This window comes from Musa acuminata, chromosome BXJ3-5, assembly GCF_036884655.1.
Source record: "Musa acuminata AAA Group cultivar baxijiao chromosome BXJ3-5, Cavendish_Baxijiao_AAA, whole genome shotgun sequence".
In the NCBI taxonomy this organism is placed as follows: Eukaryota; Viridiplantae; Streptophyta; class Magnoliopsida; order Zingiberales; family Musaceae; genus Musa; species Musa acuminata.
The window spans coordinates 44,250,232-44,275,942 of NC_088353.1; the positions used below are offsets into that span (position 1 = coordinate 44,250,232).

Consider the following 25,711-nt stretch of genomic DNA (forward strand, 5'->3'; position numbering starts at 1 on the left):
TTCATAATAACATCACCTCACACCGTTGATGAAAATTTTATTTTCTTAAAATTTTAAATTATATATCATTATATTAATAATTTATTATGAATTAATATATTCTATAAACAGATTCTAATATCTATTAACACATATAAAACACGAATAAACTATAAAAATTAAGAGATCTATTAAAGCGTACAAATACATGAATAAACCATAAGAATGAATAAATCATAAGAATTAAGAGATAATATTAAATCCTAAGATCTATTAACTCGTGAAGTCAAACACCAGTCACATAATATTAGATCCACAATTACTTGCAAATCTAGATCCTGGTGGTACAAATTCTTTTTTATCCGCATTGAATATCCAAATACCACAAATCAGATCCCAGCTCAAACGCACATGACTAAAAAAGAAAATGAAATGGCAGTAATGCAAAGATGCTAGTTTCCTGATCATGAAATCATTAAGTATCTTCAATTTACCAAATTAAACCGAACTTGGTACTTCTCAGCAAAATTGTCTCCCGATTTATAAGTTTAATAACAATACTAAGCTGGTGATAAATATTTTCATGCACTCTCGGTGACAGGGTACTCAAATACCACGTCCTTCCCACAAAGCCTCCGGTAAACACTCGTGAAGGTCTCTGTTTTGTATTCCGTGTTATTCCGCTCCTTTGGGTCAAGGAAAATCTGTTGAATCAAAATTTATAACATCAGACTCTCTTTAACAAACTGTAAAACACCATAATTTTAGAAAAGAACAAACTGCATAGCACAAAACTGTGTGGATATACCACTGAAAAGAGAAACTTGAAACCTTCTTTATGGTTTGACAAGGAGTTTCATCAGTAGTAACCTACTATGTGTTGAACAACAGGATAAAATCTATTCAGGTGAAAAGATGCAGAAAACATCTTTCCGGTCATCCTAATAATTTTTTTCAGAGTAAAATCAATATGAGAAAATAGACCATATTAACATATAATCACATATATGATGTGTTGATCATCTCCCTACGAATTCCAATAAATGTTACGAGACAGATAAAACCAACAAACTATAGTAAACTATTCAACACAAAACACCATTTTTAAAAAATACAAGGAATTTACAAATTTGACCATACTAAATAAGCTATATTACCATGATATGATTTTCTTATTGATCAAGCATATTCTGATATTTTAATATCAAAGAAGTGGATAGAAAGAAAAAAGAAAACTGAAAATCAAGACCACTTGCTCAATGGGAACACACCTTCATGATCTTAGAGCCATCCAGACGATATCTTATGCGCTTTCCAACAATTTCAGCAGGGTAAACTACATCTTCCAAGATGGCATCATGAACGGCAGTGAGAGTGCGGCTGCGAGGGCGCACAACGGCAGAACCTTTCTTAGGTGGCCTCAGTATCCTTCGACTAGCAACGAGAATCACATCCTATCATATAAAGCAACAAAATGAACTTTAGAATAAAAAAGGTTCAGTTACATTCAGGAACCAACAATACTGGATTCAAAACTGACAAACAATGAACACGATGATCTTAAGACAGAGCTCAGAAACATAATGATTGATGTCCAAAATAAATTACAGCTACTTTTAAAATGTCAATACCCAATATATAATCAAAAGAACTTTAGTGATGATCTAGGATGAATTTTGCATGTTAAATGTGGTAGCTTGATGTCAAAATATTGAGATCACGGGCGAAGATAGTGGTTTCCAAAGACCTATGAGATAGCAACTGAATCATGACATCAGCACATCCCTTGGATTTTTTATTATTCATGAAATAGGAGAATTACTCTTCAATGGCAGAAGACCACGGAATCGCTTTAAATCATATTGTACCTAATCTTCACAAGAAAATCTTAGTAGTTATGAATAGTAGCCATGGAACTGCTTCCCGAAACTTTCCACAGCTGGACGGTGTATTTTAAACAAAATCTGTCCAGATAGCACTTATGCAATGGCATCATTTAGATCACCATAAGTTCTTTAAAATAAATTGAATGGATAACTGCATGTGGTTCATAAAAAGCTCATGTTTCTTTCTTCAAAGAATAAAATTTTATTAATTCCAGGTTGAGCCTAAAATCATCTAACCAATACAACATAAAGATATACCCAGGCCTGGCTTACCTTCCCGCTAAACTTCTTTTCCAATTCTCTAACAAGTCTCACATGAATCTTCCTGAAGGCTTTCCGAAGTCTATACGGAACATGGATAACAACAGCTTTCCTATTGCCAGCTACATCCACTTGACTGCATCAGACAACCAGACAAGGCACAAAACAATAAGCAGCTTTATGCTTGTTCATGCGAGAAAGTAGGAAGACTGATATGCTAAAACTCACACAGCTGAGTTGATGTAAAGGTCCTTCAAGTCACTCTTTAACTCCTGATTCCCATTCTCTAAATCAAAGAATGCCTGAAATTAATAAAAACAATTCATTATAATCTTTCGTAAAAGCAACAGGAAAACAGAACCAAGATTAACAACTAGCCTGGGCAACAGTGTCCTCAAACTCGGTCGGCTCAGCACCCTTATCTTTTTGTATCTTTTTCCTTGCAGTAAACATTTTGGTTGATGATAGTAATCAAACCTACACAGATTTGGAAGGAGATAAAAATATAAAACTGGAAAAATAGAAATCATCTACTTTTTTGTCTAGAAAGATATAAGATGAATCATGGAATGTATCGGCTTGCTACTGACTCTGGAAACATAAATTATACTGTGTCTCATCCACTAAGCAAACAACTTTGTCTTGCCTGCTGCAATCCTAAAATTCTAACAGGTTCCAGAAATACAAGTGATGACGTTACGACATGATAAATGAGAAGTAGCATAACTGGACAAATTTTCTAAAACTTGTTCTGATCTACTATAATCATGACCATAACTAGTAAAGACCAAGGTGACATTACCATAAATCTAACATGATGAACAATACACGATACAAATTTCTACACCAGAAATAATTGATGCACGGAACAGTAAACATTAGAAGTGAGTCCAACGAAATGGGACGAGTAGGTGCGCATCAATAAACTCAAAGATCTAAAATATATACTGCGGAAATCTTTGACAGAGTAATCTGCATATCATTTATGAAGATCAGCCAAAAGACACCAGCATTCCAAGCAAAGCCTAAACGCAAATCCCTCTGTATGTACTCTAATAGAAGAACCCCAAGCCGACCACATGCATCGACTCCAGAACGATAAATCCCATCAACAACAACAACATACCAAAAAAAAAAAAGCACTATGCGAAATGGAAGCAGAGACGATCGATTACTATCAGAACTGAGGTCGATCTTAAGGACAGTTTATGCTTGGGATTGGTACCTTTGCGACGGAGACGAGAGAGCCCAAGGCGATGAAAAGATCGCTGCCCCTGCCGCTGCCGCTGCCGCTGCCGCCTAGGGTTGTTCGCCCGCTCGGCCTTTATGAAGCCCGCGCCGTGGTTCGCTGATTCTTTGATCGATCAAATCGGAACCGTCCAATGGCATAGCAAGGAACGTTTAGATTTACGACGGAGTAGGGAAGGCGTTAAAGGTCCTCCGTGTTCCCTCCGCCGCTTATGTGTCGTGGGGCCCGCCTAAGCTACGTTTCGTACCCGCCTCGTTCACACCGGAAGGCAAAAGAAGCGGGCCCCGCATGATCAAGATCATTTAGGGGGTGGGTAACGGGTGCCGTGACATAGGCGTAGATAAAAGTTTACTTGTGGAACCCACTTCGTCCAGTTACCACGTGCCCTCAGGGCCAAAGATCGTCATAATGGCTTTATTCACGATATTGTCACTGGCTATATTTTGAGACAAAAGAATTTCTTAATATGTATAATATTTGATATATGGGCGAATTTCCGAAAGAATTTTTAAAGATTTTTTCGAAATACTTTTTAAAATAATTATTTTACTCTTATCAATCATCGTCTTCTGTCGTGTCTCTGCTCATGCCTAACTGTGGCACACCCATCAGCCCTCACTCGTCCTTCGTGATCAGTACCTCCTTCTTTTTAATGGTTACTTGTGCCTTTATGCACGAGTTAGCAAGTAACGCTAGCTATCCTCTTTCTCTTATTGCTTATACCCTTGCAGGCGATTAATCCCACCTAGCTGATCATCCCTTTCCCCTCGCGAGTTAGCAACACCAATTATTCCCTCTCCTCTCTTGACAACCTACACTGTCACAAGTATTAGCGAGCCAAGCGACAAAATACATGCAGCAAAATAATTTTTTCAGACAGTGGTGCTCTAAAAAAAAAACTCAATGTTGTGGGTATTTTTTTCAAGAATTCACTATTGAGATATATATATATATATATATATATATATAATAAAAAAAAAATTCTAAGCTAGCACTCTCATCTTCGAAAATTCTTGTAAAGCACCTTTTCTTTTCAAATAGATGATATTACTTGCCATCGCCTCCACCTAGCACTATCATTTTTTTCTTTACGGATTTCATTAGTTTTTGCTAGACCCGCTTTTGCCTCTACAATCACAACCCTCTCCTTTGCCTTCAACCCCCTCCATTTATACTTTTGTCATTGGTCGCTTATATCGTGAGTAAGGATAATGAGTACAAGATGTGTAGGAGAGTTCAACGAGTGTCAAAGGATCTGTAGAGGTAAGGACGGATTTGATAAAAACTAATGTGATCCGAAAAAAAAAATAAGGATAGTGTAAGGAGGAGATGGTGGCAAGTTTGATGAACACATGAGTAAAATATTTTTTTCATGTAAGAAGGAATATATATATATATATATATATATATATATATTTATTATGATTATAGTTGAGATGATGATTCGGATCTAACTGAGTCATTGTTTATAGAGCGTTGAACTCGTAAAATTAAGGTAGGGGTATTTCTAACAAATGCTCTTTGGTTCGATCTATTCCGAGTAATGGATCAATATTGAAGTAAAGTTATGTCCGTGAAAATATACATAGAGGGTCCATTTGTAAGTGACTAAAGATAATTATCCCAAAATTGTCGATGGTAGGGGAGAACATGCAACGTTTCGGGTGAAGACTCACGCTCAATGCCCGTCGAATCTATTGCTCGCATAGGTTCGTTGTGTCCATCTCCGATTCAGACGATCGATCACTTAGCTACGTATCATCACCTCACGATGAATACGTGTCGGACGATCAATGAGTGTCACATGTAAGCCACGTGTGATCATCATGGCTGCATAAGAAACGTGAGAGGGTTCGTCAACATTTGTCATATCGGCTTTCACTTTGCATCTCAGCCGTCGCTTGATGTAACGGTCATACACCATTTTATGATATTTTTCTGAGTACTGCATACGTCACTTGTCGAATGGTTTCTAAAACCCGATTCCTGAAAAGATCCGACACGGAGCCATCCTTGCTTGGCACGGTTTCCTCCGCACACCCTACGTCACCTGTTTTATCCATCGACCACCCGGCGACGACGAGCTCCTCCTCCTCGCGATCATCATGGCCACTACGGCTCGCCTTCTCCTCTTTCTCGTCGTCTCCTTCCTCGCCTCCTCATCCTCCTTTTCTCGTGTTGCCATCTCCACCACCTCTTCCCCTGCTTCGCCTCGGAATGTTTCGCTGGCTCTCTACTACGAGACCCTCTGCCCTTACTGCTCCAACTTCATCGTCAACCATCTATCCAAAATCTTCCACGACGGCCTCATCTCCATCGTCGACCTCGACCTCATTCCCTATGGCAACGCCCGCCTCGGCTCCAACTCCTCCATCTCTTGCCAGGTCGCCTAGCAATTGCTTTAATTCTTCTTCTTAATCCGTCTCTCAGTCGTATCGAAGATACCTTGGCTGTAGATTTTAACCAGACCCATGCTCAAGGCAGCGGCTTCAATTTGCTTATTTTTCGATCATTAGAGGTTCAGAACCACATTAAATTTCCCAAAATCATTAGTCATCTGATAAATGTGGCGCGTGGGTGTCGTAATGAGGCTTTGCAATCTTTGAGAAAAGAACATAAAATATTTTGTTCTTTATGATGTTGATACAGCTTAATTACTCATTAGCTAAACTTGTATTACAGGTAGGGCATATGATGTCAGTTTTTCGCATAATGATCCATGCGGATAAGCTTATAGTACACAGTCGGTCAGATGAGCCTTGTTTCTGTTCAAGTATATTTCCATCTTTTCTTGATTTGGGGGGAAATCTATGGTGTTGATTTTGGGTTAATTATTTATACAGGCAATCTATAGTTCATATCAATTTTGATATCTTTTTCTCTTATTAATGAATGGATATATTTCATATTCTCTTGTATGTAGAATAGAGGGGAAACTGAAACAAGCAAGCTAATCGATCTTGTGTTTTGCAGCATGGCCCCAACGAGTGCTTATTGAACACAGTGGAAGCCTGTGCCATCAATGCTTGGCCTGATCTGGTGAAGAATTCTTTTGTTCTCTCTTCATGTATTACTTTTAGACTATGCGTGCATATAATCTCTTTATATCATTTGCTTAGTGCCTGGAAACCTGGGTGGAATCAAGTCGATTGATGGAATAAGTCGGGCAACACTTGCAATACAAATAACTAAAACATAGTTGCGACACAATACTTGGTGTTCCAGAAGATTATTGTAGTAGACATGATGATACCATATTTCCACTCCATTGTTGAGAGTCCAAAGAAGTTACGAGCGAGAAAAAACTGTAATATATCGAAATTTTCACATACAAAATTGCAGCAGAAACTACTCTATTGAAACACCTCCATGAGTTCCCTTATTAAATCGAGTGTTCAGGTATATATAGCTACTCATCTCTTCTATTTATGGATTGCCTTGTTCATATAACAAATTGAAATTATATGTGATTTATCAACTACTGTTTTTTGGGAGAAAAAAAGGCTTTGTCAAGTACTTATCAGGATGTCTATTTGTTGCAGTTGAATATGATTTTTTGTTAGTTTCCTCGATAGGAACTTTGAAATGCACTAACCAAAATACAATTGAATAACTTTTTTGGCACTGTAATTTGATTCATCTGTTGTTCTTTATCTTTAATGGGTCATTGTTTGAATGGAAGGCTTTATGCTATATCTTTGCTTAACTGGTAATATTCATGGAGCTTTTTGCAGAGCATACATTTTAGTTTCATTTATTGTGTCGAACATCTGGTTTTGGAGCATAAATACACCGAGTGGGAATCCTGCTTCTCAAAACTTGGTCTGGATTCAAATGCTGTTTTAAATTGCTATGATAGCGGACATGGGAAAGAGGTATCTTCGAAATCTTTCCTGTTTTCTATTTTTCTTTTGAGTTTAGGGACAAAGGTGTAAAATCATGGTAAGTAACATGCTCAGTAATGATGTTTTTGGGATGATAAGAAAAAAACTTCTGTTGTTGCCAAACTTTTTTGAGAGTAAAAAAATCTTCTAATTCAGAATGTTTCTGAAAAAAAAAACCTGTGAAATTCCAAGTGTTTGTTATTCCCATTTGAACTCCAGCTTTATGTTTGTTCAAAAAATCTCTAGAAGGCAAATATTTATGATTCTGTTTTTCTTAAAATATCAAAAGTCGAAAAGATTAAAAAGATAAGCATGTTTGGGCATGTTCAATCTTGTAACTTTTTTTTATATTCAGAGAGGAGAAAAACAATAGGGTAACAGCATATCCTATCACAAAACATTTGTATGACAAGTTTCTTAATTTTCTATAAATTACTTGAAGTAACAGTTGGTATTGCAGCAAAAACTGAAGTTGCAATTAGATGGTTTCCTGTAGGTATAAGGAAGCAATTCAGATGGTATATAGAACGAATAATGCTAAGTCTGCTCGATGAACATGACATACTTTTTTCTTTACTTGTGGCAGCTTGAATTACAGTATGCAGAGAAAACAGATTCCCTTCAGCCCCCACATAGATATGTACCCTGGGTGGTAGTGGATGGGCAGCCACTGTATGAGGTTAGTTTTAGAATCTATGAATCTTAACACCATCAATCCTAAGTAAACTATTATGTCATTTCTTTTGAGTCTTCAAGGACATCTTTTTAAGTCTTACCAATAATTTGCTTAATGATTTTATCATGCTGTTGTGAATGATTTAAGCTATTGTAGGCCTTACATAATGAGGCCCAAATACGGTTCTGTTAAATCCTTTAAGAACTTTCATTTAGATGTAGTTTTGTTTTTATTTTTTATTTTTCCCATTTGTCTAATCTTGAGATGCATTCCCTGATGTTGCATTGCATAGTTATATCACATATGAGATTGTATTAATATTTTTCACTTCTGTAGTCATCGTGACAAATGTTCTGGAGTCAGTTTTTACATATTATAAAGAACTGGTTGTGCACAACTGTTATTATTTGAAATAGTTCTGATGAATTCATGGTTCTTCTTGGATTCTGATGTTGTTGTCTTATCAATAGCAACTTACCATCTAGAATTAAGTAACTCATGTTGATGTTGTCTCTGTAAATCTGGTGTAATGAGCTTGTCCTTTTCTCAAAAGCAAAAGTGATATTATTTGTCGAGAAAAAAAATAAATTTACTTGTCCTTAGTTACCTTTTCAACAAGATTTTTTTAGCGATTTTTTAGTGCAAAAGGATGATAGGTTTTCAGATAAAAAAAGAGATCACTTGCTTCAGCATCCAGTTGTCTCATATTTCTGAGGAAGATCTGCACTTGTCATTCTTACACAATCTTCCAATTAAGATTAATTGTTATAAGCTAAATCACTTGAAGTTAAATCTCTTGATCATCATGAATCTGGCTGTGATATGCTACTCAAAGTTATTTTCAATCCAGTGTTAAAGCAAGTTTCTGACATATTACAGGATTATGAAAAATTTGAAGCTTACATCTGCAAAGCATATCATGGTGAGCCTCCAGAGACTTGCTTAGGTTTGCTCCCGAAGAAGGATCACAAGATGAAAGCAGACAATCATGTATCTTATGCTGACGAAATGATCAGGTCCTCCATTGCTGCTGTTCACGGTGACGCAAAGATAGATATGGTAGTCTAGACTTCTGAATGGGCTTCCTACTACTCCAGCAATCACTTCGTTGTCTGTTGAAGCCATCTGCTGGTTATGTGTCGATAAGCCAGCTCTGTTAAATGCTGGACTGGACAATGGTATGTGTACATGCGACATGGACTGGATGATGCTTAGCTATTTGCAATGGTTCTGAATGGCTGCAGCTATTTACTTACTGTACGTGTGTTGTCTTATCGTTCATGCGTGAGTTCTAGTTGTTGATAGCTCCAACACTAAGGTGTGTGCTATTTTGCCACTTCTCTAATTGGAGATATCGATGTGCACGACCAATTCTTCAGGTAGGATTTAATTGTGATGGTGTCTGTTTTATTTTCTGGTTCTTCCTGAGTGATCTTTTCATGCCATATGGTAAAGTTAAAATTAGATTGCATTCAAAGTAAATGTTGGAAAATTGCTTTGCGTTTTGGTGCCTGCAAATCATATTACATCAATTTTCTGTTCTTTGCATGACATTCAACACTTGCAGGCATCTCAGTCTCTAAAAAATAGGATCTCAGCTGTTGCGTTCGATCTATGTAGACTAAATGTGATCGAGTAAATTGATGTTTTTCTTATATCAGGTTCCAATCGCGAGTGCAAGTCTTGTGCAATTCCTCTGGGTTTGAGATTTAGGTTCAACAAGAGAGTGGAACCTACACAGTCAATCAAGCTGGCGATCGATCAATCATCTTCTTTTCTGTTCCTCGCTTTCTTTAAGCTTATATGTCATGCCAAGAATTAAGTGCAAGAATCAAGCGACAATTAAGTATGGCTTGTGTTGGAGACAACTTGCGGTAGCTTTTGGTATACTACAATTAATTCTGTATCCGGTAACGGCCTTGTCTTACATTGCGAGCGTGCGACGGGTCCGAGGAACGAAATGACCGATTTGCCCATCCCACCACCCTCTAGCTTGTGCTCCTCTATAAATTCCCCTCCTCTTTTCCTTTCTCCTCTGTGTGGTCGCCGTCGCGTAAGAGAAGGAACGGAGCGTGGTGATCAGAGCGAGGAAGATGTTCTACTCGCACCAGCTCCTCGCGAGGAAGGCTCCTCTCGGCCAGATCTGGTGAGACCCCTCCCTCTCTTATTCTCTGCCTCCGATTCCTTGGACTACTTCGTTTTGTTATTTGCGAAAAGAGGCATCGGCTGATTGGAGCTTTGGCATCAAGGATGGCGGCCACCATGCGCGCCAAGATGAACAGGAGGAAGCTCGATAAGCTTGACATCATCAAAATCTGGTGTGAGCTCCATCTGAACTCCTCGTTCATTCAACTTCTCCGCTCGTCTGCTTCTTGATCGACGCTCTTTCTCTGTAACCGCAGTGAGGAGATACTGAATCCATCGGTCCCGATGGCCCTCCGCCTCTCCGGCATTCTCATGGGCAAGTTCCAGCCATCTACTTAATCTGATCCATTGCTATCTATTTTAGACTCGAATTATCTTTCGTTCTTCGACTCCAAACGCTCGATCCATTCGTGGTTTTTTGTCAGGCGGCGTGGTGATCGTCTACGAGAGGAAGGTCAAACTCCTCTATGGTTCGTCCTTATCTAGTCTTGTTACTGCGACGAACTAGGAATTTTTACAAGTTACAGATTTCTCTTGCAACGTTATCTTCTTCGTCTAATTATTTGCTGTAATTTGCAGACGACGTAACGCGATTTCTGGTGATCCTCGAAGTTTCTAAAGCTTTTGTCTCGTGCTCTTCCTCTTCCTCTTCCGAACTCCTTTCCGTTGTGTACGCGAACTTTAATTCGCCGATGATATGACAGGTGGAGATCAATGCGGCGTGGAAGGTGAAAACGGTGTCCGATCCAACCGTCCTTCCCCGCGCAAAAGCCCAGGCCAAGTGCTCTCTCTCTCTCTCTCTCCCCTGCCGTTTCCGTTTAAAGAAAAAAAGACAATAGAAATCATGTGGGAGAGGAGCCGTTAAGAATGATTGGAACCTCACTAAGCGTCGAAGACCGTGAGATGATGATCGGAAGGCGATGGGTTGTTTGCAGGTTTGAAGCGGTGACGCTGCCCGAGTACGTGGACATGGAACCGGAGCAGCCCATGATGTTCCCCGACGCGTCCATCGCCACTGCCGCATTCCAACGCATGGTCCGACTCTCCTCCTTTTTACAAATTTGCCACATATTCGACGTTCTCCGCTTTCATGATACCCATCGATCCTTTGTCCAGTTTGCCCCACACGGACGGTGGGGATGAAGCCTTACCATGATAACAAACTCTTAATATCTTACACGACGGAATTGAGCTAATTTCGTAAATAATGGAGAACAGAGACCTGTTTCTTTCTTGGGAACATGAATCGGCCCATGGTGGTATTTGTTCCCTCGTATATTATTGCGGTTGGTGGATCTCGAATTCTTGTCGCGCACAGGTTTGAAGGTATCTGAATCAACTGCACGGACAGGATCTCGGATCACATCGTCGAGTGGGATCCCCCCACCCAGTACAAGTCTAAGCTAATGTTATTTTTGTTTTTTTTTCTTAACTATCGGTGGGTGCAGCGATTGGACGATTTGGAAGAACACTATATTAATATTGACCTCAGAGACGATGACCTCGCCGGCAATGATCACCAAGGTCCCTTTATGTGTCTTTCTCCCCTTACCGTTGGTTCTCATGATTCTGCAGTGGCAATGAAGTCTATCTATTTTCCTACTGCAGCGGAGCCTGAAAATATCACGTTATTCGAAACATTTGGATCGGGCGTTGCGGAGACTGATCTTTACAATCATTTTGAGAGGTATTAAAAATTATTTTAATGAAAATACCATTTGTGAAATTTCAGATTGGCATAATGCTGTGCCTAATGTTCTACGACATGGTTTGGTCAATGTAGTACTAATTTGTTATGTACTTGAAATCGTACATCTTAATTAATTAATTAATCCGTAATTATACATTTATCTAAATTATCAGTTCGATATTATGGAATATTAGGATGATGTCCGCAGCATACGAATAATACTCCTAGATGTTTACGGTTGTTTCATTGTGCATAATTTTTATTACTTTATTCTGTTCGTATTTTTATTAGAAAAAGCTTCAACTCGGTATAGTAACAAAGAATTATGTAGGTTTGACGTCGGAGACGACGAGACGCACATCAACTTCACTCCTCAAGAAGAACCGCAGTTTGAGGCTACCCTTATACCGTCTCTGCCGCACGAAGATGAAATTAGAACCTTCACTCATTTGCGTAATCTTCTTAAAAGCTTCTTGTAATTTGATGATCCTTAGATCTAAGTGTGTTCTACGTATTGAATTATCTTACTGTCTTCTAGCAGATAGTGCAGTTGAGAACCATCAGACGGAAGAAAAAGAGGAGCAGAGAGCTAACGTTTTGTATTAGTGAATTCGTTTAGCGTCATCTAAACATACGAAAATATTGTTAGGGTAAACGTTGTTTGTTGTATTAACAGGATGAGGACGTGCAGCGCCAGCAGCCGGTAAAAAGAAAGGCGCACAGAAAACCTAGCCATCGGATCATGGACGATAGGCAACTCATGATCCCGGGAAACATCTATCAGCTATGGCTTCAGGACACTTCTGATATAGTGTCCAAAAGAGGAAGAACTGTTATGGTTGGTGTTGCAATAAATTTTCCTCTATACCATTGTCTGCAGCGAGGACTTCATCTTTTCTGTAGCCAACTAACCAGTGCGTTTCTACAGCAATGTTTGCGGTCTGTTAATCCTATTCGGTCTACTAAGATATCCAACCTCATGGACTTGCCACCAGTAGCTCTGATTTCTGGTTTGGAGATGTTTCCAGCTAAAGTACATTACCCTTCCCCCCTTATGGAGTTATGGAGAAACTGTACCGAAGTAAATATTTCACCTTCAGGTAATCGTCTATAAGCTGCTCGCATTCAACATTCAGTCAGTCATCAGTGCTATGAGCATAAAATAAATAAAAAAGTTATTGCATGTAGGAGATAAATCACCCCCAGCACAGCAGCGGAAAGTTACTGAAACTGTAAGCAACATTCTTCTGGCAATTTACTCTCTTGTCTGACTAATTCAATTCGTATCTAACAAATCATTTATGGAGGTGAAGCTTCTGGAAGAAGTTCAGGGTGAGATAGGGTCCAACAGTCTGGACGTCTCCATCGAAAAGCTCAGAGCCAACCTCGAAAATCTGGATTTCCAGGGATTTGACGATGCATTTAGCATGGATCATTTTGTCACTCCAGGGAGTTCTGGTGAGCTTGATACTTTCATGTGCAATGCCAGACTCTTTTAGGATTCAGGTGATGAAATATCTCTTCGACAACAGCAGGACAAAGTTCAAAATCCATGCCCAGTTCTGGTTCTGGACATGCCTTTATGCCGTTGGAACCTGAAATACAATTACCTTCTGTAAGGTCAGCAAAATAATTATAGAAAAATAATTTTAGTAAATCTTTATAGGAAAATTGAAATTCACATACTCTTTTAGTTAGAAATTTCACATAGTGCGAAAATCCAATTTCTTTTCGTTCTTAATTTCAGGAGGATATGCCACTTTTTTAGTTAAATTGGCCTTACAATATTACGTTACGAACTTGACATCTCTGATTCGTTAATCACCGAAATCCTTGTTTCTAACTGTACAGATAGTTGCCATCTCTTGGTTAAACGTGGGAACTAGTAATCTTGTGTTGGAATTTTGAGACAGGTCCAAAAGAAAGCAGCATTCATCATCGAAGAGTTTCAGGAACCTTGATCCAGTCGAAGAGGAGTTGCCGCTGCAGCAAGATGTGAGGGGTTCCAAGATCAGGAGACTATCCGAGACAGGTCCAACCCCTGATTCCGGTATGTAATTTCTAAATCCAAATTCTGTAAATCGATCACTAACCTAGGTACATTAGTTCTACCTCCGGCGATCACTATTTAAGATTTCGGACAACACCTGTATTCGGCACTTACGATATCTCATATAGAACTGGAGGAAACAGGACCCACTCAAACCCCAGTTACTCCTCCATCAAATCCTGCTGTTGACAACACTACTCTGTTAATCCGCACGTAAGTAAAGAGCCATATGCTTCGATATTAAAGCCATACTACGTACTGTTTGCAGGATTAAGATTGCAATAGCTCAATTTACCTCCACCGGTAACATATTAGTGGCATCGGACATGACGTATTCCATGCTAATGAACAGGCATCTCAAGTTGCATTTTGATACCCCAGGAGCCCCACAGTCTGAATCACTGAACCAGCTAGCTTTCGGAATGTATAAGAGAAAAGCTGCTCAACTCTTTTACCAAACGTGTGGTATTTAGTTTTCCTTGCTTACGACTCACAACCTTCCTCCAATTTATATAGATTACAATGCTCATATATGTTGCAATGCCTTCTGAAAGATCTGCAATAATTCTCTAGACCTGTGTTCGAAATGACCTTCCGCTGAGAAGGATACTTCGGTGTGTATGTATATTCGTTACTTAAAGGATACGTTTCTCATTTGCAGTTCTTGTCACTTGTGACTTCATCAAGGTCCAACAGCATGAGGCATATGGTGACATATCAATCTCAAGAGGGCCCAAGATGTAACACACCCGATCCTAGTAGCAGAATGGGGCAGCTCATTTCTTGCTAGGAAAGAAAAGGTAAAAATCGAAACTACAAGTCTTCTTTGAAAATCTTTAACTTAGTTTACTTTCACGCATTCAATTGTTTTTGACTTGATAGTAACTGTAATTTGAGCCTTACATCTCAAGTATTTTGAAGACTATAAAATCGCAGAATTACAGCCTGAAAACAAATATTTGGCTTGCTTCAGGGCAATAACCATAGGATGTTAGATTGGTAGACAGGATGTTGATAAATGGTGCTTAGGATTTGCCTTTCCACCTTAACAACCATATACTAGCATAGACAGGCAATGATATAATAGCAGACCAAACCTTCCCCCACAGACAAACGCAACGATTCCTCTATTCCCCAACCAGAGTGACCAAGCACTGGTTTCTAAATCCAAATCACCACATACTCCTCGCCAACCTTTAGCAGTCTAAACCCAAATCACCACATACACGGGAACCTCGCCACCCGTCCAACAAACACCCAGCCAAAGTAAAGAAAGCAAGACAGCGGTGGAAGGAACTGACTCCTCTACTTCGTCTTGCACATAGCGAGCTAAATTTCCCTTTTTCAGTTGATGATGGGAATCATAAGATGCTACGATTCTCTCCGTGTAGTTCAAATTTCGAACTGCTCATGGGCCGGGCCATCACTTGCCAAAACCAAAACCGCCGTTTACCTCTGCATCTGGTCCAGGCAGGCACGTCGCATGGTCCTGGTCATCTTGCTAATATTTTTAGGCTTTCCAATGGGAGGGTTTAAACTGGGAAGATGTAAATCGGCATCCCAAACTATACCCCGCATCACCATACACCGCTCGCCGAACAATAGGCTTATCTGAGCCGTCTCTGTGCTGACCCATAGATGAAAGACTAATAATTTCTCGACATGTTTCTTTCCCACCTCGCCCATCCGTGGCGACGGATGGACGTGTGTGTGACTCATCGCGAGAGAGGGAGATGGCGGGCATATTAGTTCAGAACATTGCTATCTGGAATATTCAACAATGAAGTTTATGATCTGAGCACTAGCACACCATATATGACGAGTCGAGCCGGTTCAACTTTCATAAAGGGCGGCTCTTGGTCTGACCAATGCATTTTCCTTTGACATTAAGTTGGCGTGCATCATATTACTTAAATGCATATGTGATGCAGATCATTTCAACCCTAAGCTGTGAAGATTATACTACCACGGGAAGTTTCTAGGGTTGACAAGACCAAATCAAAATTAGAACTTCTCGTGAACATTTATTTGAACTCGTAGCTTAAGTAGTCTCTGATCTGTCAATGGTTTACTACGATGTTTTTAACTTTAATTTGGAACTTTATTGCTTCGTATTAAAACAAAATATTTTTGCACCATGATTTTTGCACCTAGAAATCATGACAGGGGTGTTTCCCTGCTAATTCCTCTGGAAGGATCAATGTACGTCACCGTTCATGATCAGATTCTAGCTTGATCATTATCTGAGCCACTTGTATGATCCAAGTCTACCATAATCACACCTTGTTTTAAAAGGGAGTCCAAATGGAGGGGCCATGTTTAACTTTTAGGAACATCCTGAAAATTTCTGATATGGTAGAACCAGAGGAATGACAACTTATCCAACTTGCACTACATGTTCCTTCTTACCCTATTGCTCTTCCACAAGTACCAGATTCTTGTCTCCATATCTCTGCACTAACTTTTAAAATACAAATAAATGATATATAGACAGGTACAATTAGGAAAAGAATTTTCTTAGGCTAATTGGAAGTATTAAATAAGCAAACGTAAGCAAATAGGTACATTGAACTTAAATGCCCAAATCTTTGACATTGTTAATCTATATGATAGTCATCACAAATCATGACCTTATAAATTACAATTTCTACGTGATATATTAAATCAGTAGCATAGGCAAATAGACTATGTTAGTAATGGTGCATAATTTAATGGTTTATAGAAGACGTTCGATTACAAACCTCCTTCAGTTTTGATTTATTCGCCATAAGAAAATTGTATCATGTTCGGTGAGGGTGCAACTTTGGTATAGACATGAAGCTTTATGTAACCTATGTTACAAACGCAATCTACACCAAGTAGTAGGCTCGATGCCTTTCTGGCTTTTCTTTGTTTTGCTACACCGTGGACGGACAATAGCATTTCTTCAAAATCGATATGGGACAAAAGAGTTGATCGATGTGATGAGTTGCATCTTGGATGTCCCACCAACAGTGTTTAGATCATGATGTTGACGAGGAATTGACATGCAACCAAGAGGAATTGTCTATGTCAACGCATGCATATGCGCGAGCCGGATTATAGTGCCACGTTTCGCGTCTTTACCCTATACGAAAATGTCTACAAAGTTTAATATTCGTCTAGCCTAAACATCTGAACCCACAAGTACAATAACACACGGCTTTTATGATAGAATATTCATTTGTCCTTATTGAAATTAATGTACTCTTATAAATACCTTATATATATATATATATATTGTATTTTCTTTTCCACCGAAGACTCCTATGTTCGATTTTCTCTTTTCACTTGAGATCTCCATTTAACACCTTTTAATCTTTTTATAACTTTAATAATAATTTTTGTATGAATTGTATAACACAAGGCAAAAGTTATACAAAGAAAACTTAGTGACGACGACAACACGAACTTCACAATGCAAAAAGGAAAAAGAAGGTTGTCTTTTTTAGGAGGAAGAAAGCCCTTGAAAAGGAAACTAATTTGCTCGTTCGCAGGCAGCCATCTGATTGACTCGGACCACCATTCTCCCTTTGTTGATCAATTCCTACCACCTAAAAGAAGGTGGTAGTACATTTGTCGACATTTCCCAATGCTTCCCATCTCCACTACTCTTGAACAATTTGCCGACAGGTGGATCTTGATCGATGAAACACAAGCCTCCTCGCTGACCCCATTCTCCAAGTGGAAGAAGAGTAGCTGATGATGATGGCCTCATCACATCCTATAGAAAAGCAACAGTTAAACAAACGGCGTTGCTTGCACTACAGTTCAGAATGATTGATTCATATGACCGAGAGGGTTCGTGAGAGAGAGAGAGAGAGAATCCACCAGATCTACACATCTTTCTGCTAAATGCCCAATATATCAGCCCCACATATTATTCCATTCAGTCTCTTTCGTCGTCAGCTCACCGGGAGAAGCTAATGCGTACTTCCAATTTCATCGTGTCATACATGCACGTCATTTGAGATGATAACATTTACAACCTCAAACCAATAGAATAGGACAACATCATTTCGTTTATACTAGTTTGTTACCATACGTGATTCTTTATAATGCTAATTCTCCGATATGAAGAATCATAGGTTGCCATTGGATGGTGTGACGTCGGTGATCAACATCGATCACTTCGTATCATTACATGTCGGTGCTTCGTCAATCGAAAGCGAATATATCTACTTTTACGGGTCATGTCCTCTTTCTTCAAGAACAAGGAAGATTAGAAGGGACACAACCTTCTCATATATGTCAATATTTTTGGCATCGGTTGGTGACGCGTTATATGTGGATCTCATATATATTTTATTTGGTGGCGGTAGAAATTATAATTGAACTAAGGGATGTAGGTAGTTTGTTGGTGGGTGTAGAAGCCCGGTTGTTGAACATCCATCCAATCTTCTATCTCCTTTTCTTCAATTTTGATATACAAACTAATGCACGTATAATTATTTGATTGACACTGATAAAGTCAAACATTTATATTAATGGTAGTCATTTGATTGGATCAATACACATTGGAGAACTTTGCTTCTTAATATATGTATATAATGAATACTTTTTCTACATCATGCAAGTCTTTTGTTGATCGTACAGGGGGAAATCCTACCTTGTAAACACCATCGATTTCGATGGTGTATACATGTAGGAAGCCTTCAAAAGAACCACAAATACGGGTCGAATACCTCTCATACATCATCGATTTCGATGGTTTGGCCCCACTTAAGAACTCCTCATCATGTGATTCATGTCACCCATCACAGAATGAAGTCCCATTTGTCCTCCTTTCTCGCTGTATTCTGACACACCGGCCGTACATCCGGCAAATGTACGCTAACTCTAACGTGCCTTTTGGCTTTTCAAAAACTTCACATAATTTACAAGTCAACCCATCATTTATTTCCAACAACAAAAAAAAAGAAGAGTAACAGAAACAGAGAAAAAAAAAACAAAAAACAAAAGTAGGAACATCTCACCTCTCTCCTATCCCCTCCCCGTCTCTCAACTTCCCTTCGCCTCCATCATTATTACTTTCCGAGATAAAGACGCCTGATCCAATTCCCCTACCCCATTAATACCCAAAGACCGCGTTTTGATCGCCGCAATCGACCAAACGCAGGTCCAAAGATCCGACTGCGCGCTTGCACCATCGCTTCGCGTCGCCCTCCCTCCGGAGTCTGCACCTCCCGTCTCTCTGCTTATGCTTCTTCCGACCCCTTGGTTTCAGCTCCCTCGCCCGGGTTTTTCTCTCCCGAGATTTCTCTTTTCGTGCTGATGACACCGAAAGTGTCGGACTTGGTGACTGGGGAGCGGGGGATTCCCCTGCTCTCCTGGCTGCTGCTTGCGTCGTTGCTGTTCTGGAGACTGCAACTTGGAGCGTCGATCGACGACGACGGTGTGTCCTTCATTTTTCGTTTGGTTTCCCTGTGTTTAGGGTTTGGTTTTTGTTGGAGTGAGAGTGGGATTTGAGGTTTTTTTTGGATGTGTGGTAGCGAGGGCGCTCTTGAGCTTTAAAGCGAACATGGAGTTCGATCCGTACGGAGCTTTGGCAGACTGGGAAGAAGCAGAGGAGGTGGATTCGTGCTTTTGGTTTGGCGTTCAGTGCGACGCAGGAAGAGTCGTAGCTCTGTGAGTAATACAGTTTTCCTCAATCATCTACCTGGTTTGTGTGTCACAGTATTCTCTTCTCTTAATGCTAGAAATACAACAATTCTTTGTTCAGATCGAAACAAATTTAATGCTAGAAATACATTATTTTTTTCCCGTAATTTCATCATCAATATAAGTTCTGAAAATTCAGCTGATGTTGTTAGAAAAACTTGAAAATTTTTAAAAATCATTACACGTAAATCTAGAGCCAGTGAAAACTGTCCTGTCAAATCCTTACAGTTATATCTGTCCGCAGTAGAATCTCAAGAAATTGATTACGAATTAATCATCATTTCCTGTTCAACCAGTAGAATGCAGAATGAACATGACTATGACATCCATGCAAGTCAATAATAGCAACATATAGTTAGGAGCTTGGGAGATAAGTAGCATATGACCCTTCATCGTGCATATGCTTTTCTATAACGATGCCTTACTATAAAACATGGTGGTCATTAGTATATGATCTATCAACTAGTGGTTGGAGTGGTATAGTGGTCGAGAGGGTAGGCAGCAAGTAGCAGGGAGTGGCATTGGCTGGCAACGATGGCGGCAACTGGTGGTGAGCAGTGGTGGTGGCAGAGCATCAAAAGTGGTGATGCTACTGAATTTTGGCGCTGGAAAGGGCAGTTATAAGCGACGATGGCAAGAAGTGGAGGGTGATCATGGCGAGTGGTTGTATAGTAAAGGAAGTGTCGATAGAAAAATTTGGAAACACATTTCCAAACGGGGAACAGGCAAAAGCTATTGTTATACTTTTCTTTTCTTTTTCATTCTTGAAATTAATTTTTTGGTAACACATTAGACGGGCCCTAAACCTGTGTTTGAATTCAGGCATAGTTGCCAGTACCAGAAAATAAACTCTGGATGACATTCCCTTCCTGTTACCTGCTCTTATGATAGGAGTGCTCTTCTAATAGGGCACTTTTGTTTTGGGCAGGACTGATTGGCATGAGGGACAGGCCCTTTTATGATAGACTCAAAATAGATGCATTTATATACACAACTCCTTATTTTTATTGTTTTGTTATGCTGCTCTGTTTTTATTATATGCGACTCTTATCTTCCTTGTTATTCCTAACTAATGGAAGAGCATAAAATTGAAAACATCCTCCCATTATATTCCTGGCATAAAGAACAAAACAATGTCACCCTTAGAATTAATTATAATTGTTTTCAATTTCTCTAATATACATCCTGTTTTCACAGAAATTTGAAAGATCTTTATCTTAAAGGAAAGCTTGCACCTGAACTTGGAAGGCTTATTCACTTGAAGTCTCTGTAAGTATTTTTTAATTAATAACGTACACATGCACCATTTTGTTCATCTAACAAGTAAATGTAGTCAAAGTTGGGAATAGTGGTTAAAACTGAGGAGAAAGTACAAACATTTTGTATTTTCTAGTTGGAATGGTTGTGAATCTCAGAGGCTCCCTGCCAATATAGGGAAACATGCAAGAAACCTTTAAGATCAAATGTCCTTGATATAAATATTATTTCTTGTGGTTTGTTTTTATCAAGGGTCATGATTCCCATGAAGTCAATGGCCATAATGTCCTCCCCCTCTGCTTCTAATGCAGTCTTGTTTGGTTTAGTTTCCCATAGGGAATAAGATGACATTAATAGAAGAAATGCGAAACGAAGTTCATTATATCGTATATAAAAGTATTTATTTGTAAAGCTTCCATATCAAGTGTAGTATTTTGCTATAAAGATTTTATTAAGAAGTTTCTTCTGCTCTGCTTTTGGCTTGTTGTTAAAGCCTTAAGTTATGGTATTTTGTAGTTTAAACTGATAGATCAAATCTAGTAGCTCCATGCTCAGCTGGCTGTTCTTTAATGGCCATCAAATTTCAAAAATTCTCGAACATAGGCTTGGTCCAAGTTATCTAAATCTTTCACTGCAAGTGATTCTTTGGATCCAGATGGTAATCCTACATGGAGCCACCCAACCAGAGCTGAAGGTCCGATCATGAGTTAAACAACGTAGGGCTGTTGGAACATTATTCTCTTCAATATTGACTTAAGACTCATGAATCCTTCTTGGTTTCTGTCCTCTGATTTTACAAAATCCCTTGGTCGAGACCATCCAATAGAATACCCAATAAATTTAATAATAGTTCCTGTTTAAAGATACTTTATTAATTGGGAATATATCTGAAATATTGAACAACCAAATTATGCCATTGACTAAAGAGTTTTGCATGCCTTCTTTCTTCCTAAAGTTTTCTTGTACTTGTTTACTCCTGCAGTATTTTAAATAATAACTCATTTTACGGAGTCATCCCAGAGGAGTTATCAGCTTTGCAGAATCTGGAGGTCTTGGACTTGGGGCACAACAATCTGACAGGACCACTTCCAACTTTTCTGAGCCATCTTTTATCCTTGAGAATTCTGTGAGTAGAGAGTAGTTTTCGAGTCAAAGCTTTTGCATTCCGATGGTGAGAATGTCATGTTCATGGTTTCATTTTGCAGCATACTTACAGACAATGGATTTGTCGGTAGCATGTCATCGGTACTTCATGAACTCAATTTTCTTTCGGAGGTTCAGTTTGACGAACACATGTTATCATCAAACAAGGGATTAATTACAAGGTATTGTCTTATTAAAAATACATAATATAGGTTGAAGTTACTTTTAATAACTTGTGTTTTCTGTGATTGAGTTTTAGGAAATGATTTCCTAGTAAATGATTATCGTGTATCGAACATTGTTCACACTCAACAAAAGATTCTTCTCCTCGGATCATTCTGTTATGTCATCAAGAGTCCAATGTTTGTTCTTGGATCATTTTGTTATGTCTGCATTAGTCATGAGAAACCATTGTCTCGCAATGTCTTCAGGGGTAATGAAAAGTCATAATCTTGTTGATTTTGGTCTCTGATTTAAGCATCGCAATAGCTTGATTTGGATTCATGTGAATCTTTGAGGATCATTTTTTGTGTGATATCATATATTTTTTCTGTACTAAAGATGAAACTTATTAGAAGTTTGAATGTGAGAGATTGTGATTGGAAATCCACTATGTCATGATACATGATACAACTATAGTAAAAAATGTTATTAGTGGAAATGAGCATGTTCTTTCTTGTGCTACCTTTCTTTATATTGTTTTTCTGTTGTAGAAACCTCAAAAATGCAACTATTCGGAGACTTCTGCAACTAGCAAATCATTCGCCAGCAGCAACACCAGCACCGGCATCATTGCATAACGGCAGGCACCGTAAAAGAAACAAGACTAACATCGATATACGTACACCTTCAGCTGGACCATCTTCATCTTCTGTGCCCCCAGAAAACTCACACACATCTTCTAGGTTACCTTTCTTGCACCCAACACATGCACCGGTAGTTTCACCATCACCATCACCATCAGCATCTGCACCATCAATTACCCTCCCATCATCTCCAAGTAGCCATCATGCGCCTGCTCCTGCACCAGTAATCGAACCCCCAACATCAGTACCATATAATCAACATAAATCTGATCTTGCCCCATCCCCTGTCTTCATTTTAATTCCACCCCCCATCATCAGTCCAGCAGCAGCAGCAAACACACACAAAAAACATGCAAGATTGTGGGTATTGTCGTCGATAGCCGGTGCTGTTTCATTTCTACTTGCCATATCTGCAGTGTACCTTCTGTGCTGGCGAGCCAACAAGGTCGTAACTATTAGACCCTGGGCAACAGGCTTAAGTGGCCAATTGCAGAAAGCATTTGTGACAGGTAGTTCTTTCGTACTTTCTGTTTGCTGCTATTTGTGTTTCATTTATATTTTCCCTACCCAAACCCAAAATATTGCTCAAACTTGTAGGCGTACCTGCACTTAAACGGTCCGAACTAGTAGCAGCTTGTGAAGACTTCAGCAATATCATTGGTTCCCTATCAGGATGCATGCTATACAAGGGGACATTATCAAGTGGTGTTGAAATTGCAGTGATTTCAACTGTGGTCAAATCTGCAAAGGATTGGTCAAAGCAATCCGAAACTCAATTTAGGAAAAAGGTGAGCTGCATTCTACTAGCATCTCTCAGTAAAAACATATTGTAGTGCCTATGGCATCCAACTAACGAAAGTTGGCCATGTCTATCAGGTTACAATGCTTTCCAAACTGAACCACAAGAATTTTGTGAACCTGCTTGGGTATTGTGAGGAAAGCGAGCCTTTCAGCAGGATGATGGTGTTTGAATATGCTCCGAATGGGACACTTTTTGAACATCTACATGGTAACATTTTTTTTTGTTGTAAAACCTAACATACACTAGAAAACATATTAGTCGAAGAATAGTTTACTTTTCTTGCTGTAGTTCAAGCTATATAGCACAGATCTCCTGATTAGCCATGGCCAGGTTTTCTATAATATCGTCATTTTGTAGTCTCTCATAAAACAATCTTATTGCTATTTTTTGGGATCGCGAGCACTGCTTTCAGGCTTCGGTGTAATTTGCAGTAAAAGAAGCAGAGCATTTGGACTGGCGGACGAGGCTGAGGATTGCCATGGGAATAGCATATTGTCTAGAGCACATGCATCAGCTTAACCCTCCTATCATCCTCGGTAGTCTAGACTCATCGACCATCTACCTAACAGATGATTATGCTGCTAAGGTATCGGACGTGCAATTCTGGAGTGAATCAAAAGATACTGGATCAGGGTCTGGAAGCTCAAGTCCTTTGTCAGACGCAGAGAGTATTGTGCATAGATTTGGCATACTTCTATTAGAGATATTATCAGGCCGGCTTCCATTCTCAGAGGAGGACGATCTACTTGAGCAGTGGGCTTTGTGCTTTCTAAATGGTGAAAAGCCCTTCAAAGACTTGATCGACCCGACTCTCAAATCCTTCGATGAAGAAACTTGTGATGCACTGTGCAAAGTAATATGCTGCTGCATTCACCTAGAGGCCAAGGAAAGACCAACAATGGCAGAGGTCACAAGGCGAATGAGGGACATCACAGCAATGCCACCCGATGGAGCGACTCCAAAAGTGTCGCCACTGTGGTGGGCTGAGCTCGAGATTATATCTTCCGAAGGGAACTAAAGAATGGAAGTGGTTATGTTGTATTGGCTGTATGTATTGAATGCTTTACCATGACATGGAAATGAGAAATGTACAGGCATGGTGTTGTATTTCCTGCAAAATGTTCGTTTGCTAGGTGTTTGTGAAATGTTCACACTTCTGAAGATTTAAACTGTCTCATCGTTCATTGTGCTTATGGTAATCCTGTTTGATACTGTTGTAATCGTTCATTGTGAAATGTAATCTTTCTTGAGATTACAGAAGTGTAAAATGTTCACACTGTTGTGATCTCCTCGATCGTTCTTCCTAACGATGATAATATCCTCTTTCATCGACCTCCGCTTGCCGCCAATGGACGCCAGACAAAAGAGCTGATGGAACTTTGTTTTGTAACATTATCAAATCCAACACTAAATCGAATGAAAATTACCTACCAGACTCAATTGGTTTTATCTAAATCGTACGGTATCTTATTTGAGTCAATCTTTTTGAAATCTCTTATAGTCCTTTAAAGACGTATAATTGAGAAGATGATTAGAGAAAATATTTAGCTTGTGATCCACAAGTAGTCATTTCAGTAAATATTAATAGATAATATAAATTATATATATAAATTTCGTAAGCATTGAACGATGACACGATAAATGATCTAAGGTGATCTGTCGTAACCAGAAGACCTCATAAGTGCCCATATAATACTATTGTAGAACACGATAGCGAACCAACTTTAGACGCTATCCCAAAGGCCCATCTAACCATGTCCCACTCAGGAAGCTCCTATATGTTGTGCTTATTGACACTTCGTACTATCTATTTTCAAGTAATTTTATCTTTGTGCGATGATTATATATAACATATGTTTACAAACCTAAAACGATAAAAAAACAACCAAAGTTTATTAGCTAATACTTTACACTACTCTATCGAGCTAAAAAACCACCAAAACAACTACTTGGATAATCTTACCTCTGATATTTTACATTATTCTATCGAACTAGAAAATCACCAAAATAACTACCTGGATAATCTTACCACAATGATTATACACAATATACGTTTATAAATTTGAAATGATCATAAAAGCCAATCAAAATGAGATTGTGATGCATACTACAAACCCTCTACATGGTACATAAACTATAAATAAAATTGAAATACATAAATATATATAAATATTACATCAAACATCTTATTTATAACCTTGTAC

General features: G+C 39.0%; 4 protein-coding genes across 4 annotated transcripts; 3 read left to right on the forward strand and 1 right to left on the reverse strand.

The window, feature by feature from the left end:
- Window positions 1-412: 412 nt before the first annotated feature.
- Window positions 413-3,506, reverse strand: LOC103986196 (small ribosomal subunit protein eS7). Its single transcript, XM_009404122.3, has 6 exons — window positions 3,352-3,506; window positions 2,505-2,603; window positions 2,355-2,428; window positions 2,139-2,262; window positions 1,251-1,433; window positions 413-683 (listed from the first exon to the last, which is right to left on the reverse strand). The coding sequence occupies exons 2-6, from the start codon at window positions 2,577-2,579 to the stop codon at window positions 561-563; spliced, it is 579 nt and encodes a 192-aa protein (XP_009402397.2). The 5' UTR covers window positions 2,580-2,603; window positions 3,352-3,506; the 3' UTR covers window positions 413-560.
- Window positions 3,507-5,369: 1,863 nt separating this feature from the next.
- On the forward strand, window positions 5,370-9,195 carry LOC135637666 (gamma-interferon-responsive lysosomal thiol protein-like). Its single transcript, XM_065150350.1, has 5 exons — window positions 5,370-5,759; window positions 6,349-6,414; window positions 7,110-7,250; window positions 7,846-7,938; window positions 8,815-9,195. The coding sequence occupies exons 1-5, from the start codon at window positions 5,481-5,483 to the stop codon at window positions 9,001-9,003; spliced, it is 768 nt and encodes a 255-aa protein (XP_065006422.1). The 5' UTR covers window positions 5,370-5,480; the 3' UTR covers window positions 9,004-9,195.
- An 833-nt stretch (window positions 9,196-10,028) lies between these two features.
- Window positions 10,029-14,564, forward strand: LOC135638460 (sister chromatid cohesion 1 protein 1-like). Its single transcript, XM_065151569.1, has 20 exons — window positions 10,029-10,081; window positions 10,185-10,253; window positions 10,338-10,396; window positions 10,506-10,550; window positions 10,660-10,679; window positions 10,785-10,861; window positions 11,016-11,115; window positions 11,529-11,604; window positions 11,689-11,767; window positions 12,102-12,223; window positions 12,312-12,364; window positions 12,447-12,602; window positions 12,699-12,870; window positions 12,959-13,002; window positions 13,084-13,228; window positions 13,303-13,390; window positions 13,684-13,820; window positions 13,949-14,033; window positions 14,173-14,285; window positions 14,482-14,564. Exons 1-20 carry the CDS (start codon window positions 10,029-10,031, stop codon window positions 14,562-14,564), a joined length of 1,776 nt encoding a protein of 591 aa, XP_065007641.1.
- A 4,289-nt stretch (window positions 14,565-18,853) lies between these two features.
- Window positions 18,854-24,700, forward strand: LOC135639091 (probable inactive receptor-like protein kinase At3g56050). The gene is made up of 9 exons (XM_065152853.1): window positions 18,854-19,233; window positions 19,331-19,466; window positions 20,697-20,768; window positions 21,739-21,882; window positions 21,962-22,081; window positions 22,613-23,214; window positions 23,303-23,493; window positions 23,582-23,714; window positions 23,939-24,700. The coding sequence occupies exons 1-9, from the start codon at window positions 19,113-19,115 to the stop codon at window positions 24,523-24,525; spliced, it is 2,106 nt and encodes a 701-aa protein (XP_065008925.1). The 5' UTR covers window positions 18,854-19,112; the 3' UTR covers window positions 24,526-24,700.
- The last annotated feature ends 1,011 nt before the right edge of the window (window positions 24,701-25,711 follow it).

Bases quoted from the DNA above. Each gene is read 5' to 3' on its own strand.
- LOC135637666 (XM_065150350.1), top strand. From the start codon at position 5,481: ATGGCCACTACGGCTCGCCTTCTCCTCTTTCTCGTCGTCTCCTTCCTC. The intron at 5,760-6,348 runs GTCGCCTAGCAA...TGTGTTTTGCAG, and splicing joins ACTCCTCCATCTCTTGCCAG to CATGGCCCCAACGAGTGCTT. The intron at 7,939-8,814 runs GTTAGTTTTAGA...GACATATTACAG, and splicing joins ATGGGCAGCCACTGTATGAG to GATTATGAAAAATTTGAAGC.
- LOC135639091 (XM_065152853.1), top strand. From the start codon at position 19,113: ATGACACCGAAAGTGTCGGACTTGGTGACTGGGGAGCGGGGGATTCCC. The intron at 19,467-20,696 runs GTGAGTAATACA...CTGTTTTCACAG, and splicing joins GCAGGAAGAGTCGTAGCTCT to AAATTTGAAAGATCTTTATC. The intron at 20,769-21,738 runs GTAAGTATTTTT...TTACTCCTGCAG, and splicing joins CTTATTCACTTGAAGTCTCT to TATTTTAAATAATAACTCAT.
- LOC135638460 (XM_065151569.1), top strand. From the start codon at position 10,029: ATGTTCTACTCGCACCAGCTCCTCGCGAGGAAGGCTCCTCTCGGCCAG. The intron at 13,003-13,083 runs GTAAGCAACATT...ATGGAGGTGAAG, and splicing joins AGCGGAAAGTTACTGAAACT to CTTCTGGAAGAAGTTCAGGG. The intron at 13,821-13,948 runs GTATGTAATTTC...TATCTCATATAG, and splicing joins AGGTCCAACCCCTGATTCCG to AACTGGAGGAAACAGGACCC.
- LOC103986196 (XM_009404122.3), bottom strand. From the start codon at position 2,579: ATGTTTACTGCAAGGAAAAAGATACAAAAAGATAAGGGTGCTGAGCCG. The intron at 1,434-2,138 runs GTAAGCCAGGCC...TTTATATGATAG, and splicing joins AAAAGAAGTTTAGCGGGAAG to GATGTGATTCTCGTTGCTAG. The intron at 684-1,250 runs GTGTGTTCCCAT...TTGATTCAACAG, and splicing joins ATGGCTCTAAGATCATGAAG to ATTTTCCTTGACCCAAAGGA.